At 35.7% G+C, this 16,790-nt stretch overlaps 1 protein-coding gene across 2 annotated transcripts in view; it reads left to right on the top strand.

Annotated features, from left to right (window-relative positions):
- lrrc1 (leucine rich repeat containing 1) overlaps positions 1–16,790 on the top strand; it is a 65,622-nt gene that overhangs the window by 28,596 nt on the left and 20,236 nt on the right. For both annotated transcript variants that reach the window (XM_062058265.1, XM_062058264.1), the window contains exons 2-4: positions 4,229–4,346; positions 4,433–4,511; positions 13,722–13,811. In XM_062058265.1, the coding sequence (XP_061914249.1) occupies positions 4,229–4,346; positions 4,433–4,511; positions 13,722–13,811 (287 nt within the window). The remainder of the gene's footprint in view (positions 1–4,228; positions 4,347–4,432; positions 4,512–13,721; positions 13,812–16,790) is intronic.

Raw genomic sequence — 16,790 nt, forward strand, 5'->3', positions numbered from 1 at the left:
AGTTGGAAACAAACATGAGGGCACTTCCTTCTTAATAAGCTGCATTTGTTTTTTTTCTAGCCAGAGTCACACATCTGACCAGCCGTGTGCAATTTAAGGCCAACACAGAGGAGATTATGTTTCATTCGAGGTGGGAGGAGGGGCGGAAAGCTCCTTAATCAGCGCAACTCGATAACGCCATTCCCACGCAAAAAGAATAGTGCTTGGGAGGCCGGGCAGGTGATTTAAAGTAAACTAAGTTTCTTCAAAAAACAGCCCAAGTTGGGCGTGTCTTATCATGTCCACAAGCAAAATTGAGATGAAGCATGATCGCTTGGTCTGCAGCTCGTGACTTGTAGATAAATATCTTAAATTACAACTGACAGCTAATCTAAGACTGAATTCAGTTTAAATTACTCTACTGAAGACATGCGATCTCTCTTTAATGCAGTATTGTAGTTTTGGACCAATTTAGTACCATAAAACAATGTATCCATTTTCTTGTTTGACTTTATTCCCCTTTTTGTCAAGCAACATTTGTTTGGGTGCATACAGTCAAAAAATATCAGTACGATCCCAAACAAATATGCTAAGAAAATCACATGTAATGAATATGTTCAATAAATTGAGAATATACAAATATGTATCTACAAAAATACTTTTAGAGCTAGATTGAATTGTGAGAAATAATAAAATGTGTGGAAAAACTCGAAAATAGGTTTTACTGTCACAAGATTTAAACTTGCAATGTTATGAATACTGTATAGTTGTATTTCTTCTAGATAAAAGCTTTAATAAAGTAATTTTCTAATTTTTTTTGTAAGATTGGAATTTTATCTATCTAAATTGTATAGTATACATTAGTAATAATATCATAAACAGCTGTATAGTTAGGGATGGATACCTTTCACATTAGAACCGATACGGTTTCAGTAATTTTGTGTGTGTTCATGTAGTAATAAATGTTTTTTGTTGAGTAATAAAATATATTTTTTTATTTTATATTCACTCTTGAGCTGATAACGATAAACGTCATTGTGCCTTGTTTTTTTTACACTTACGAATCTCATTTGGCAGTATACATTTATTTCAGTTTGTCCTAGGCGTGTTGACATAGTTTGGAAGTAGCCTTTGCCATTAAGTTAACATTACATTAGCATGGAGCTAGCACATTTGAAAAAGTGGGGCCTTACTTTTGAATACTTTATGTTAAGCATGCTTGCTTTGTAGGTATTGAAAATTGCTACATCACCCAGAGGCAGTCCACCACGAATACGCCTATTTGCTCACCAAGTTCTGTCTGCAACCGGACGTGACGTCACATGCGTCACAAGGTATCGAAATATGGTGGTTATTTTAGTTATGTTAGTTTATTTTTACCATGCATAAAAATTCCAATCATACATCATATAGTTCCAGTTCCTCATTATGGCATGCCCGAAACGTATTAGGAAGAAGCAGAGTGGATTTAATCCTACTCCTTTTCGATTCGTAGCAATTTTCTAAAGACATTTGTTTGTACTCAAGCTGTAACACAACAGTGAATAAATGAGTATGTAAATACATAAATAGGTACATTAGTAAATAAATAAATATTAAATTAATTAATAAATGATAAATAGGGTTCTCATAAATCAATATGTATGATTGACATAATGAAAATAATAAAATTGTCACATTTTTAAATGTTTATCAGGATTGTTTTTCCTCGTACTTTGTGAACACTTTGAGTTTCTTAAACTGGATCATATTAGATTGTTTGACTACTTTGCTTAATCCCTTCCATCATATAATTTAATATACTAAATGTCTTAGGTGTTGTACATGCATACACATGTTTTAAGTAATTTTTTTTCCTAAGTTTATACTTCTCCTCTTTTGTTGTGAAGGATTATTGTACATTCCTGGGTCGCCGGTTATAGTTTGCTTTGTACATAATTTTTGCTGTTTGCAAATGTACCAAATCATTGAATTTGAATATTTTTTGATATTCAATAAATAAAGAGTTTGAATGTTTTTAATAGCCAACTATGTTTTTTTCTAACTGACCTATTTTGTAACACGAATGAACTGTACTTTAATAATAATTAATTTGATTTATATAGCGCTTTTCTATCAATTAGATACTCAAAATGCTTACAGAGAAATGAGAACCCATCATTCGTTCACTCCATATTCACACTTTGTGGTGGTAAGCAGTTATTTCCCACATATTTCTACACAATAGGTCAGATATGGTAACACTGGCAAACAGCAGAGAATATGCAATAAATTTTGGTCCAGAACATAATTAGCTTTATTAATTATTGAAGTATTTCTTGTTGAATGAATGGATGAATGAATGAATGAATGATCTTTATTGTCACTGTGCATGTACAGGTACAGGTCCAACGAAATTTAGGTTGCTTCCCTAAGGTGCTTTGCATTTAAAAAAAAGAAGAAACCACACAATATACAAAAACAACACAATATACACAATATGCAATATGGCCTAAGACCACTCTAAGAGGCAATGTAGAAAAAACGAGACAGTAAAAAGTATAAAGTGACTAGTGAACTGACTAGAGGAGTAATGCTGGTTCCCAGTGTGCTGAGGGGGTGGGAGTCAGCATTTCCTACCTCCTATGCTGTGCAGGCATTTTATTTTGGATTAAATATGTAAATAAATATGATAACTATTGTCCAGTTGGCATGTAATCGCTGATTGCACAGTCCCAGATCGTGATTGACCGGTGGCTTCCTCATGTTGCACGTGAGGGAGTTTTTATTTTTATTTTTTTTATTTTTTACATTCCTGCTGCGTTTAGTGCAGTTATGGCCCGAGGGTAGAAGCTGTTCTTGAGTCTATTTGTGCGGGTTCGCATGGTTCTGAAACGTCTGCCGGAAGGCAGCCGATCGAAGTGGCTGTTGCCGGGGTGGGATGGGTCCTTGAGTATGTTGGCTGCCTTCTTCAGGCAGCGGGAGTTGTACAGTTCTTCCAGGGAGGGGAGGGGGCACCCGATGATTTTTTGGGCCGAGTTGACGACCCTCTGGAGAGCTTTCCTCTCTGCTGCTGTGCAGCTGCAGAACCATACGCAGATGCAGTATGTGAGGATGCTCTCCACAGAACAGCGGTAGAAGGACACCAGTAGATCCTGTCTCAGGTGGAGATTCCTGAGTACTCTCAAGAAGTAGAGCCTCTGCTGTGCCCTCTTGACGATAGCCGTGGTGTTGGTCCTCCAGGACAGGTCCTCCTCCAGGTGAACTCCCAGGAAGCGTAGGGATGAGACTCTTTCCACACAGCCCCCGTCGAAGAACAGGGGCTGTATGGTAGTTTTTCTCCTCCTGCTGTACAAGATCACTTCCTGGGTCTTGAGCTGGTTCAGCTTCAGGTTGTTCACCCTGCTCAACACTGCCAGCTGCTCCACCTCGTCCCGGTATGCCGTCTCGTCGACCCCAGAGATGCAGCCCACCACCGTTGTGTCATCGGCAAACTTTATGATGTGATTGCCGGGGTGGGTGGCTGTGAAGTCGTGGGTGTAGAGTGAGTAGAGCAGGGGGCTCAGCACGCAGCCCTGAGGTGAGCCGGGGCTGAGGCTGAGGGCTGTGGAGGTGTGGGTACCCATCCTCACCCTCTGACGGCGGTCAGTCAGGAAGTTACCTACCAAAGGGAAGCTGGGGCTACAAATGTAGCTTACCCCCACCGAAGTGTGAATGTGGAGTGAATAAATGATGGGTTCTCACATCTCTGTGAGCGCTTTGAGTATCTAGCTGATAAAAAAGCGCTATATAAATCTAATCCATTGTTATTATATTATTATTACCTAATATGGTATATTTTTACATGGATTTCCAGTTAATTTGATCCATTATTACTTCCATTTCTTAATTTGATCTTGTCAATGTCTATCTACTCTGTCTATTTGTATTTGTGTTAGAAATATGGTACTGTTTGATTTTACTTGAATTGATACTTTGTAGTACCGACAGAATTTGGTCTGTTTCAAGAAAACTACTGAAATCGGTACCCATCCCTACTTTTGTTACATGCATTTTCCTTGACACTGGTTAACTTTCAAGTTGTTCTAATCTCACAACAAAATGTTAGTGCAATGCCAAATCACTTAAAATGAAAAAGTGAGAATTAACAAAAATATTAACATCTAAAAAGGAGTTTTACAGCAAGTTTGAGACCTAGTGGTTTGGAATAATTGATTTCAGAGGTTCCTCTCTACATCCTTTGACTATGTGTTTTCTTTTTACCTTACAGCCATTTTTCCAGCTGGCGAAGCTAAGAAAGCTTAGCCTGAGTGACAATGAGATCCAGAGAATTCCGCCAGAAATAGCTAACTTTGTGCAGCTGGTTGAGCTGGATGTATCTAGAAATGGTAAGAACTACCACATCAGTTTGGATTATACGATTAGACTAGGTTTTTTAAAACTGGCCTATATTGTTTGTTCTTTGTTTGTGCAGATATTATTGAAATCCCAGAGACCATTGCATATTGCAAAGCCCTCCAAGTGGCAGACTTCAGTGGAAATCCATTAACAAGGTAATTTGACGGATTATGTTGCTTTTTCCTGTCAGAAATGGGGGTATAAATAGCGGATGAAAAACACTAATGCTGTATAGTCGTTGCTGCGGAACAAAACATAGTGACTACAGCGAGCAATGTGCAGTCATAAAAATTATAATGACAAAGGCTGACAACCGCTAATGGTTTGAAAAGAATGGTGAGCGAGCACATTTAGATTGAGAGAAAGACATAATGCAAATATTATTGCATTAGGTGACCACAGAAAATAGTTGTTTTTGCCTTATTTTATATCCAACGTATCCAACTACAGTAGAATACAATGATACCTCGACTTACAAGTTCCCCAACTTGCAAGTGTTTTGAGATACAATCTGTCTCTCGGCTCACTGTTATGCTTTAAATTACGAGCAAAATTTGAGTTACAATGTTTTTTTGGCCTATAATTCACAATCCTTATGAGAGACGAGAACACATTTCTTTTTTTAATGCATTTTAACCTGTAAATAAATGTCCGCTTACAATGGAACCAATGTGAGCAATGACGTCGTTGCGTCTATTTCGACTATAAAACCCAATAAACAACCATCCAAAAAGCGCCAACAATACTCCATTTACATTAGCCAAGTATTAGCGATATTGTTATTATAAGCTCTAACACTTGACTTCCTGTCAATGAGAAAGGACGCAAAGAAAAAAAGCTCCGCTTCTGCTACCGGAGTTTTTGTTAAGTCTGAAGATTTTGACCACTGATTTGACCACTGATTTGCGATCACAGCCACAGGAGAGTCACCTGGCATCTTCGATCTGATTTTGGTCAGTTGAGAGGCACTGATACGCTGAAATAAGGCGAGTGGAAGAGCCGTTAGCCTCAAACCAAAGGCGCCTCCCGCAATTCAAAGCGGTTGCCTAGCAACCAAAAGTTACGGCGAGTTTACAGCTGTTTTAAAGTGATCCCGACGTCGCAGAGTGATATAAGTTGACAGGCTGACACCTCAAATTGATCTCTGAACGGCGCAAAGTACGAAATTGTTGAAAAAACAAGTTAAAAGTGCCGCAAGTCGCTAAAGAAGTAACTGCCCTTAAGACATAAGAGGCGCTGACGTCAGTGACTGCCGCGATGCCAAAAGTTAAAGGATTGACTGGAAAGACTGACTTGAAGCTGGGCACAGGACATGATGGGATTCAAGAAGGGATACTACAAAAAATACTCCAGGAATTTAAAGAAGAAATGATAGAAAAATTGGAAGAATTGATTGATGGATGGAAAGAGGATATGAAAGAAATGAAAGAAGAAATTAAAGAAATGAAAAAAGAGAACAACTCCAGAAATAAAGAAGCCACTGAAATGAGCAAACAAATGAAGATCCTTCAAGAAGACAACAACATGCTGAGGAACATCATAGATGAAATGGATCAGGATAAACGAATGAATGATATCATCGTGACAGGGCACCGAATTAAACCAAGATCCTATGCGAAAGCTGTGAATAATGAAGGTGAACCAGATGAAATGGATATGGTCTCAGCAGAACAGCAAGTGGTCAACTTTCTGCAATCAAAAGAAATTGAAATTGACATTAATACCATCGAAACATGCATCCCACTGAATGGAAGAAACAACAACGCCACTCCAGTCGTGCTCGTGAAACTCGTAAACAGAAAATCTAAAATGGCATTGCTGAGACAGGGAAAGAAGCTGAAGGGAACAAATGTGTACATGAATGAGCATCTCACAAAACGCAATGCTGGAATCGCCAAGAAAGCACGCGACTTGAGAAGGCAGGGAAAAATCCAGGGAACTTGGAGCACCAACTGTAAAATCTACATCAAGCTGAATGGAAGTCCAGAAGCAAGAGTAATTGTTGTCCATGACATCAAGGACCTGGACAATTTTTAAAGTTTACACAGCTACCAAAACAACGATGATAATGGACTCTGACAGAAAACAAGCACCTAAATTCAGCATCGACACTACTATGTTCCAAGGGACGACTAAACAAGAGGACCTACATTCAGGATTGCATCCACCTACACTTATAGAGATTATTGAAACAACATCAAAGTTTGTTGAACAAGAAAATATGGAACTAAAAAATTTCTGCAACAAAGATCACAAAAACCAGGATTTGGAAAATGATATAGATCCAGATACAAATTTTTTCTCCCACATCAGTAATAGTTGTTTTTATTATACAGATGATCAATATAATAGCAACATTGAATGTGATAACAAATTGTCAATTATTCATTTTAATAGTAGAAGCTTGTATGCAAATTACAATAACATAAAGAACTTTTTGGAACACATCAACGAACCCTTCAAAGTGATTGCTGTCACAGAAACATGGATTGATGATAAAAAAGGAATAGATTTTGATCTGGAGGGATATGAACTAAACTACATCAACAGAACCAACAAAAATGGAGGAGGAGTAGCTGTGTACGTGATGAAGAACCTGAACTACAAAGTGGTAAAAAACATGTCATTTGCCATTGATAATATCTTAGAATGTATAACCATTGAAATATGTCAGGAAAAAAGCAAAAACATATTCATCAGTTGTATATATAGATCACCTAAGTCAAGTATAGAAACATTTGAAGAATGGATCAAGGCAACTTACATGGACAATGGTCAAAGAATAATGTTCTTATGTGGTGACTTTAATATTGACTTATTGAACCCCAACAAGCAAAAGTCTATTGATGACTTCATTGATACAATGTACAGCAGGGGTCACCAACGCGGTGCCCGCGGGCACCAGGTCGCCCGTATGGACCAGATGAGTCGCCCGCGGGCCTGTTGTAAAAAAAAAAAAAAAAAAAAAAAAAAAAAAAAAAAAAATTAAATTTTTTTTTTTTTTTTTTTTTTTTTAAAATTAAATCTACATAGAAAAAACACAAGATACACTTTCAATCAGTGCATCAACCCAAACAACCTCCCCCATGCACACTCATCCACACCCACTCACACAAAAGGGGTTATTTCTTTCTGCTACCAATATTCTGGTTCCCACAACATAGACAACACATCTGCAAGGGACACAGTCCCTGAAGCACACATGATTGTATAGGCTGCTGGTCCACTAACATTTTCATTAATTACTATTTTTTATGTAATTATTTTTATATTGTTTTACTTTCTTTTTTTTCCAAGAAAATGTTTTTTATTTATTTATCTTATTTTATTTTATTTTTTAAAAAAGGGCCTTATCTTCAACAGACCAGGTTGTCAATGAAATTAGATTTGCTTAAAGGGTTTTTTAAACCAGGCCCAGTCCAGATAATGTCCAAGTCAGACTCAGCAACACATACCTTCATTCATGTACACAGAAACAAATTAGGGAACACAACAGATTGCATATAATTTATAAACAAAATTACATTTTCAAAATAAGCATTTATGTACAGTCCAGATTATGTCCAGGTCACTCAAATTAGGGAACACAACAACAGATATCATATAATCTATAAACATAATTATACTTTCAAAATAAGCCTTTGAGGACTTCTCATCTTTTTTTTAATGTTTTTTGGCATCATTATCGTTTTCAACCATGTAACTTTCTAAAATTAGAAAATACTGAATAAATGTTTTAAAGAAAGTAATACTAAGTGAATATCTGTTTTTGGCCTTAAAAATAAACATTTTACCGAGTACTATAATTATATTGACTAAATCATGATTGTCAATGAACTCTCCTAAAATAACAGAAACCACATTAAGCTTCATAAACAAACCAATCCTTAAACACATTTTTTCAACTTCCACCCAAAACAAAGACACAATATGACAATACCAAAACAAATGCAGGGTGGATTCAGGCTCCTGACAACAAAATCAGCAATCATCTGACTCTGTCATATTCCATAATTTTAACATTTTCCCTGTGGGTAAGAAGTTATAAATAATTTTAATTTGAAAATAACGATTTTGCACATCGATAGTGGTTTTATAGATTAGTTTGAATATGGCATCCCATGGCAACGGGCAGTCAAAAAAGTCCTCCCATTTTCCATTTGTGTTGTATGAGGCAGCCTTCAAAGATTTCTTTATTAAATACAAATTATATATTTTTCTATTTATTTTAGTTCCTTTTTGCCAACTAGAATTTCTTATTAGAGGTTTACAAACTAATAATTTAGTAGTTCCATAATTAATTATTTGTTTCCATCGTTTCCCAATTACTCTAGTTAGTTGATAAAATGAAAAGCTTGAGCAAGCATCACCATACATAGCTCTAAATTCATCATACTTCATAATTTTACCATTGTCATTGATAATATCATTGACAAAAATGATTCCTCTTTCAAACATATTTTTCCAAAAGAAAGGCTTTCCATCTATTACAATATTAGAGTTCAGCCATATTAACTGCTGCAAAATATCGTCTCTTTTTTCTGGCACATAAAATTGAAAACACCACTGTGAGTGGATTGTTTCCTTTATGAACCCCGCCATGTTTCCCAGCAGACTCTCTGGGAGGGGGTCACTTGTAAAAAAGGATACAATTTCTTTTGATACAGTACATGTTTTTTGTCCAACAGGACATTTGTGTACCACTCAATGTTTAAATACATCTTTGGAACAATTGATGCTTTTAAAGACAGACACATAGCTTCAAGGTTGAGAAGTTTCAGGCCCCCATATTCATACTCTTTGTACAAAACCTTTCTTTTAATCTTTTCTGGTTTGCCGTTCCAGACAAAATCGAAGACCCTCCGCTCATAAATCTTAAAAAAGTTTTGTGATGGAGCTGGTAATGACAAAAACTAATAAATAAATTGAGGAATAATTAACGAGTTGGCAATAGACATTTTACCATACAAGGTTAGGGATTTCCCTTTCCATAATTGCATAATTTTGTCCAGCTTTCTTAGTCGATTATCATAATTTACTGAGCCTAGATCTTCCAGATTTTCTGGGACAACAACACCAAGTATGTTAACTGGTCCATCTGTCCACAAAACAGGCACTTTGCATTCCATTCGAAAGGACGTTCCCTTTAGATTTCCGATCCTTAACATTTTACATTTATAATAATTAAGCTTAAGGCCAGATTGCTGTGAAATTATGTCCAAAAGATTAAGAAGGTTCCGCAAACAATTAGGAAAAATCTTATCTTTGTGAATCAGCCTTTTCTGACATGAACTTCATGAAGAACAAACACAGAACACGCCTCACTGATGCACATCTGCAAGACTCACTCAGAGTTGCAGTGTCAAGTTACACACCAGAGTACAACACACTAGTTAACAGCATGCAATGCCAGGCTTCCCACTAACTGACAAAGAAACAGATAACAGATTTGGTGTCCAGTTCAAAGTGTGACATGATTTAAAAATTTGAGAGTTTACTTTTGTATTTTACATGAGTTATTATTTGTACAAACATGGTGCAAAGTAATTCATGATTTGTTAAAAAATGTTAGTGGCTAGCTAGTTAAAATGGGATATTGTGATTTCACAAGACTGTCTTAGAAGTGATCATTTGAAAATGTTCAATTTGAAAAATGTGCACTTAGAGAAAATATAAAAATAAAGTGTTGCATATTGATATTTATCTGTTTCTATATATATTTATTGTGAGAAATCATTAAGATGATCAGTGTTTCCACAAAGATAAATATCATTCATTATTAATAATAACAGAGTTAAAGGTAAATTGAGCAAATTGGCTACTTCTGGCAATTTATTTAAGTGTGTATCTAACTGGTAGCCCTTCGCATTAATCAGTACCCAAGAAGTAGCCCTTGGTTTCAAAAAGGTTGGTGACCCCTGATGTACAGCATCAGTCTATATCCTAAAATCACAAAGCCAAGCAGAATCACAGCACACTGTGCCACGCTTATTGATAATATTTTTACCAATGATTTTGATAATAACACTACAAGTGGTCTACTTATAAGCGACGTTAGTGATCATCTGCCAGTTTTTACAATATATGATGGAAACTACAAGAAGAACATGGAAGACAAAAGGACATTTCGAAGACTATGCACAGAGAAGAGGATGACTGCCTTCAAAATTGAGCTACAAAAGCAAGATTGGGACAATGTGTATAATGAAAAAGAGGTTGATGAAGCATATGAACATTTCTTAAACAAGTTCATAATACTTTATGACAAACATTGTCCATGGATACAACTCAGTAACAAGCAGAGAAAGAATAATCAACCATGGATGACAAAAGGATTAAAAAATGCTTGTAAGAAGAAGAATACACTATATAGAGAACTTATAGCACAAAGAACTATAGAGGCAGAAATTAAGTACAAAAAGTATAAAAACAAGTTAACAGACATACTACGATCATGTAGAAAAGAATATTACAGTGAATTATTGGACAGGAACAAAAATAATATGAGAGCAACATGGGGCATCCTCAATAGCATTATAAAAAATGGAACTAAGAGGGACTACCCTCAATACTTCTTAGATGAAAATAAAAAAAATGACAACATAAAGGAAGTAGTTGAAAGCTTCAATAATTATTTTGTAAATATTGGACCAAAATTGGAAGAAAGGATTCCAGACCCAGTTCCAATTGAGGACTATAATGACACCATAGAGCCAAATCCCAACTCCATGTTCCTCAGTAATGTGACACAGGAGGAAATAGTTACAATCGTGAAAAAATGTAAATCTAAGACTTCAACTGATTGTAACGGAATTGATATGGAAACGATAAAAAAGGTTATTGAAGAGATCTCAGGACCATTAATGTATATTAGTAACCTATCATTTCAAACAGGTACATTTCCAAACAAAATGAAAATAGCTAAAGTTGCACCAATTTATAAGACTGGAGATAAACATCAATTTACAAATTATAGACCTGTTTCTCTACTTCCACAATTTTCTAAAATCATTGAAAAACTGTTCAATAACAGATTAGAAAGTTTCATAAATAAAAATAGAATACTCGAAGAGAACCAATATGGATACAGAGCTAATGTCTCAACTTCAATGGCTTTAATTGAAATTACAGAAGAAATTACCAATGCAATAGATAGTAAAAAATGTGCAGCAGCGGTTTTTATGGATCTAACTAAAGCTTTTGACACAATTAATCACAATATTTTAATCAAAAAACTAGAACGATATGGCATCAGAGGGTTAGTCTTAAACTGGATAAGAAGTTATCTAACGAACAGGAAACAATACGTGAAGCTAGGCGAACACACGTCTACAACGCTAAATATATCCTGTGGTGTACCTCAGGGATCAATATTAGGACCTAAATTATTCAATCTCTATATAAATGACATTTGTAAAGTTACAAAAGATTTAAAGTTAGTATTATTTGCGGATGATACAACAGCGTTTTGTTCAGGAGAGAACACACAGGAGATAATACAAATAATAACAGAAGAAATTAACAAATTAAAAAGATGGTTTGACAAAAACAGACTATCGTTGAATCTTAGTAAAACTAAAATAATGCTATTTGGTAACAGTAGAAGAGAAAGTCAAACACAAATACAAATAGACGGAATAGAAATTGAAAGAGTAAACGAAACCAAATTTCTAGGTATAATGATTGATGATAAATTGAACTGGAAATCTCACGTAAAAAATATACAACATAAAGTTGCAAGAAACACGTCAATAATGAATAAAGCAAAACATGTTCTAGACCAAAAATCCCTTCATATTCTCTACTGCTCACTAGTGTTACCATATCTGAGCTACTGTGTAGAAATATGGGGAAATAATTACAAAAGTACACTTCATTCATTAACGGTGTTACAAAAAAGATCAGTTAGAATAATACATAATGTTGGATATAGAGAACATACAAATCCTTTATTTATTGAATCAAAAATACTGAAATTCCACGACATAGTGAATTTGCAAACAGCTAAAATTATGCACAAAGCAAACTATAACCTGCTACCCAAGAATATACAACAATTCTTCTCAACAAAAGAGGAGAAATATAATCTTAGAGAAAAACGTAATTTAAAACATTTGTATGCACGTACAACACTTAAGACCTTCAGTATATCAGTATGTGGAATTAAATTATGGAATGGATTAAGCAAAGCAATCAAACAATGTACTAATATGATACACTTCAAGAAACTCTTCAAACTTAAAGTGTTTACAAAGTACAATGAAGAAGAACCATGACAAACATTCTCAATTTATTTCATCCATCCATTCATTCATTCATTCTTAAAGTAATCTTACTTATCTCATCATATGAAATATGACTTACTTCACCAATTATTATTATTAAATTCTTACTATTATTTATTTATTTATTTTTATTGTAATTACTTATGGAGTTTATTGTGAAAAAATTGTGAACAGGAAGTGAACAAAAAGTTTTGCAACTGTTATGTAAAGAAAAGGGGTAGGATTAAATAAGCTCTGCTTCTTCCTACTCCTTTTCGAACATGTTGAAAAGAAACTGGAAATTGTGATGTATCATGTTGTATGCTTGCATGTTCGAAATAAACTCAAACTCAAACTCAAACTCAAGGACCTACATTTAGCAGCGCATTGATCAGAGAGAGGTAACTTCCTTATGCTGCTGTATTGACATCAGCTGGTGAGCTGCTTTCTCACCTTGGAGCTCGTGAAAGTTAATTCTAGATTATAGATCGTGCCTCTCACCTGGATAGTAAAAGGATGTGGACATAAACTGGGAACTTGTTAAACTTTGAAAGCCAATTTAAACTTTGAAATGGCAAAACCCCCCACAAAAATACGCTTCCTTCCGATCAACCCCGCTCCCCTTTTTTTTTCCCTTTGCGAGGATTATGACTCATTCTTCATCTAAATAGGAATATATTGAAGGGCAATGGCAATCACATACTTTTTTTTTTTTTTAATCAAAATTGCAGAATGCTGATCCAAAAAAGTATTACATTACTTCTCAAAACTTATGCATTTGGTTGTGGTACATTCTATTGTATTGTCTTTCATGCAATATTTCACATTTAAAAGTTAGTTTTTCTTTTTAGAAGTCATGTTACATGTTAAAATGGTGCTGTTTTGGGGAGGCCAAGCAGGGATTGAACTGATTTTAATAAATTTTTATGGGTGACATTAAACTGAGATTAGAGTGTTTTGAGTTATGAGCGCTTTCATGGAACCAATTAAGATCCTAAATTGAGGTACTACTGTAACAGAAAGGATGTCATCTCGTCTCTTGCTTCAGTATTTTCACAGAATTTTGCATCTCCTGCTGTTTCTCCCCCCTTGTCCTTCCAGGCTACCTGAAAGCTTTCCAGAGCTACGGAATCTAACATGCCTTTCCATCAATGACATCTCATTGCAAGTCCTACCAGATAACATTGGAAAGTAAGTCACCGCATCAATTTGTCAGATTCCATTTGACACTATGAGCATAATTCTGAAGCAAGTAAAAATAAATATATTTTCATATTTTGTTGTTCTTTTATAGAGACATAAACAGGCATTTATCAGCATTTAAATGACAAGATGCACTTTTACATTTTGGTGTATTACGCTCACCCACTTTAAACGCCGTATAAAACACTTCGACCTTATAAAAAGCATCTAAGAAACGCTTAATGACATACGATCATTTTTTGTTGAAGGTTTTAAAAGCATAACATTCTCCTTGCCTTGGCTGCATTGTCTCTTTAAAGCTTGTAAGGCTTGTTAGATGTCACATAATCAGCAAGTAGTGAAAAGGCCTGTCTGCCAACATTCTTCTTCCTATCAAGTTTTAATTGGATTTAATAACGCAGCTATGTGATGTTTGGGTCACATTGCCACAAGGGATGTTTTAATGGCAATTGCGGTGGATTTTAAGTGAAGTTGAGTTTCAGCTCTTAGAAGGTGGATTTAAAGAGGAAATCTAGACACCCTAGTTCAGAAAGGTTTGTAATATCCTGATGTACTTTCCCAGATGCCCTCATTCACCTCTGCCACATCCATGTAATATTTTGTACAAAACATAGTGGAACCTCAAATGTCAAACACCCCAAAAGTGGTACAATTTGGAGTTTATTGGCCCTCTAAAGGATTACTGTGGTTTGCGGTACCACTGATGAAAATCATACGTGGAACCAGAAATGTAACTTATTATCACAGCAGTTGGTTGCTCAGTACACTATAAAAATACAATTATTCATAAAGTATTATACCATATTTACCCAAATGACTAAATATAAAATGGACTTTCCCCCCACCGCATCTGTTTTTGGAGAATATTTTAAAGGACAAAATCAAAGACAAATATTCCCCCCTTTTAAATCTATTTTTCAATACCAGTGAAAAACCTTTTAGAATGCATCAAATAATATATCTTATTTCTTATTTGCCCGACAGTGTGTTGTTGCATCTCTCCAGGTCACTGGTGTGTTGGAATGACGGGAAGAAAAGATCTGACTCATTTGGTTCGCATGTATGAATCTCTAGACCTCAACTATAAGACAGCTTGACTTTTTCAGACTTGTTTTTAGGGAAATATACTGACTTATATTGATGCTATTGGGGTATATGACTAGATACATTAAATTCCTAATCTTGTCAATAGATATGAATATTGCTGTTGTCAATTGCCTTTCTAAACCATTTATTGACATTACACAACACATATTTACTTTGGATTTTCCGAGTGATTAATATTGTTGGCTTACTTTGTACAGAGTTCATTCAGAACGAATAAAAGACAGAGTATTTAGTGTTCACAGGTCAAGACTGCATACTGATGTAAGACTAAGCATGCCTCAGATCCGCTGTGGATTAGTGTAAATTCAGAATTTTTAAATAATTCTTCAGGAAAATCATGTTGAAAATCCTCATATCACCCAACCTGATACACAGCAATCTATTTGCTTTGAATTCAATGTTGCATTTACAGTATAGGCACTCTTTTTATACGTTTTTCAACACTGTTACGTCAAACGTGTTCTAGTGCAGTCTCCAGGGATTATAACTATGAAATATCATAAACAGTAGGCCTATTTGTTTAGGGTCAAGTGATCTCTCTGCTCCTTCTTCCTCTTGGTACGGCTTATGTGCCACATATGCCCCATATCTAACATGTTACGTAACACTGTCAGCCGAGTGCTGTTCATCGTCAAGAGACCAGCGTGATGAAAACAGTTACGGAAAAACATGGTTTGGATTTTCTGAAGAGGATAAGATGATGGATGGCATCATTTTTTATTATCTGCTTTGAGGGGGGAGTTACGACGACATGATGAAAAATGTCTCTTCTAGAAACATGGGTATTTTGTTGACATCATCTTTCAACAGTTACAACAGTTACTGATTAAAGTAGCATCTACTTCAGACTATTAAATGCTGTTATTCCTGTGGAGTGTGCCTAAAATGGCTTGTGACTATAAAATGCAAGCTTTACGGTATTACAGTGGTCTTATATCCATCCCTGAGGTTGAACAATTTGTATCTCGAACAAACGTTTTAATCAAGGTAGGGCTGGGCGTTTATGACAAAAACTAAAATCACAATTACTGTATTTTTCGGACCATTGGGCACACCAGATTATAAGGCGCACTGCCGATGAGCGAGTTTATTCAGGTGTATGTTCATACAAAAGGCACGCCGAATTAGAAGGCGCATTAAAGGGCATATTATGATTTTTTTTCTACATTTTTCCTTCTGGCCTACATAACATGTAATGGTGGTTCTTTGGTCAAAATGTTGCAGAGATGATGTTTTCCAGACCATCTTTAAGCTGCTTTCTGACCGTCTCTCATCGTTATTGTAGCCAAACTATGTCCAAACAACTAACCCAGAATTCCTTTTAGCTACAAGCTGCTCATTTTGTTCTGTTTGGCCCGGTGTTTTAGTTTTCCTTCATGACACTTCTGTGGAGCTGACTGGATGGGACATTGTCATGTGTCTACTTCTTCTTCTTCTTCTTCTTCTGCTGCTTTTCTGGCAGCCTTCATGCTTTGCAACACCTGACTGCCTGTCATGTTACTACTCAACGACTAGTGCATTTTAGGGGATAGTGTATAACTAGAGATAATTAATTACAAGAGAGAGGGTGAGGTTGACATAATCTACATGGCAGTTTCGCGTCGGTTAAAAGCTCTGAATGTCAGTTTTGATAAATTTTCACTTAATAAAAAAAAAAAAAATGGTCCAACTGTCTACACGGGGAACCTTACCTGGCCCGGACACGGAAAGGATTGACAGATTGATGGCTCTTTCTCGATATTGTCTGATTACAAGAAAATCTTCCTGATCCGGCTCCAACACGGCTATATTCAATATTAAATCCATCTGACCGATTAGTACCACAACCTGACCAGCACAAATAACATCCACGAGCCAACC

The sequence above is a fragment of the Entelurus aequoreus genome, linkage group LG09 (genome assembly GCF_033978785.1).
Source record: "Entelurus aequoreus isolate RoL-2023_Sb linkage group LG09, RoL_Eaeq_v1.1, whole genome shotgun sequence".
NCBI lineage: Eukaryota > Metazoa > Chordata > Actinopteri > Syngnathiformes > Syngnathidae > Entelurus > Entelurus aequoreus.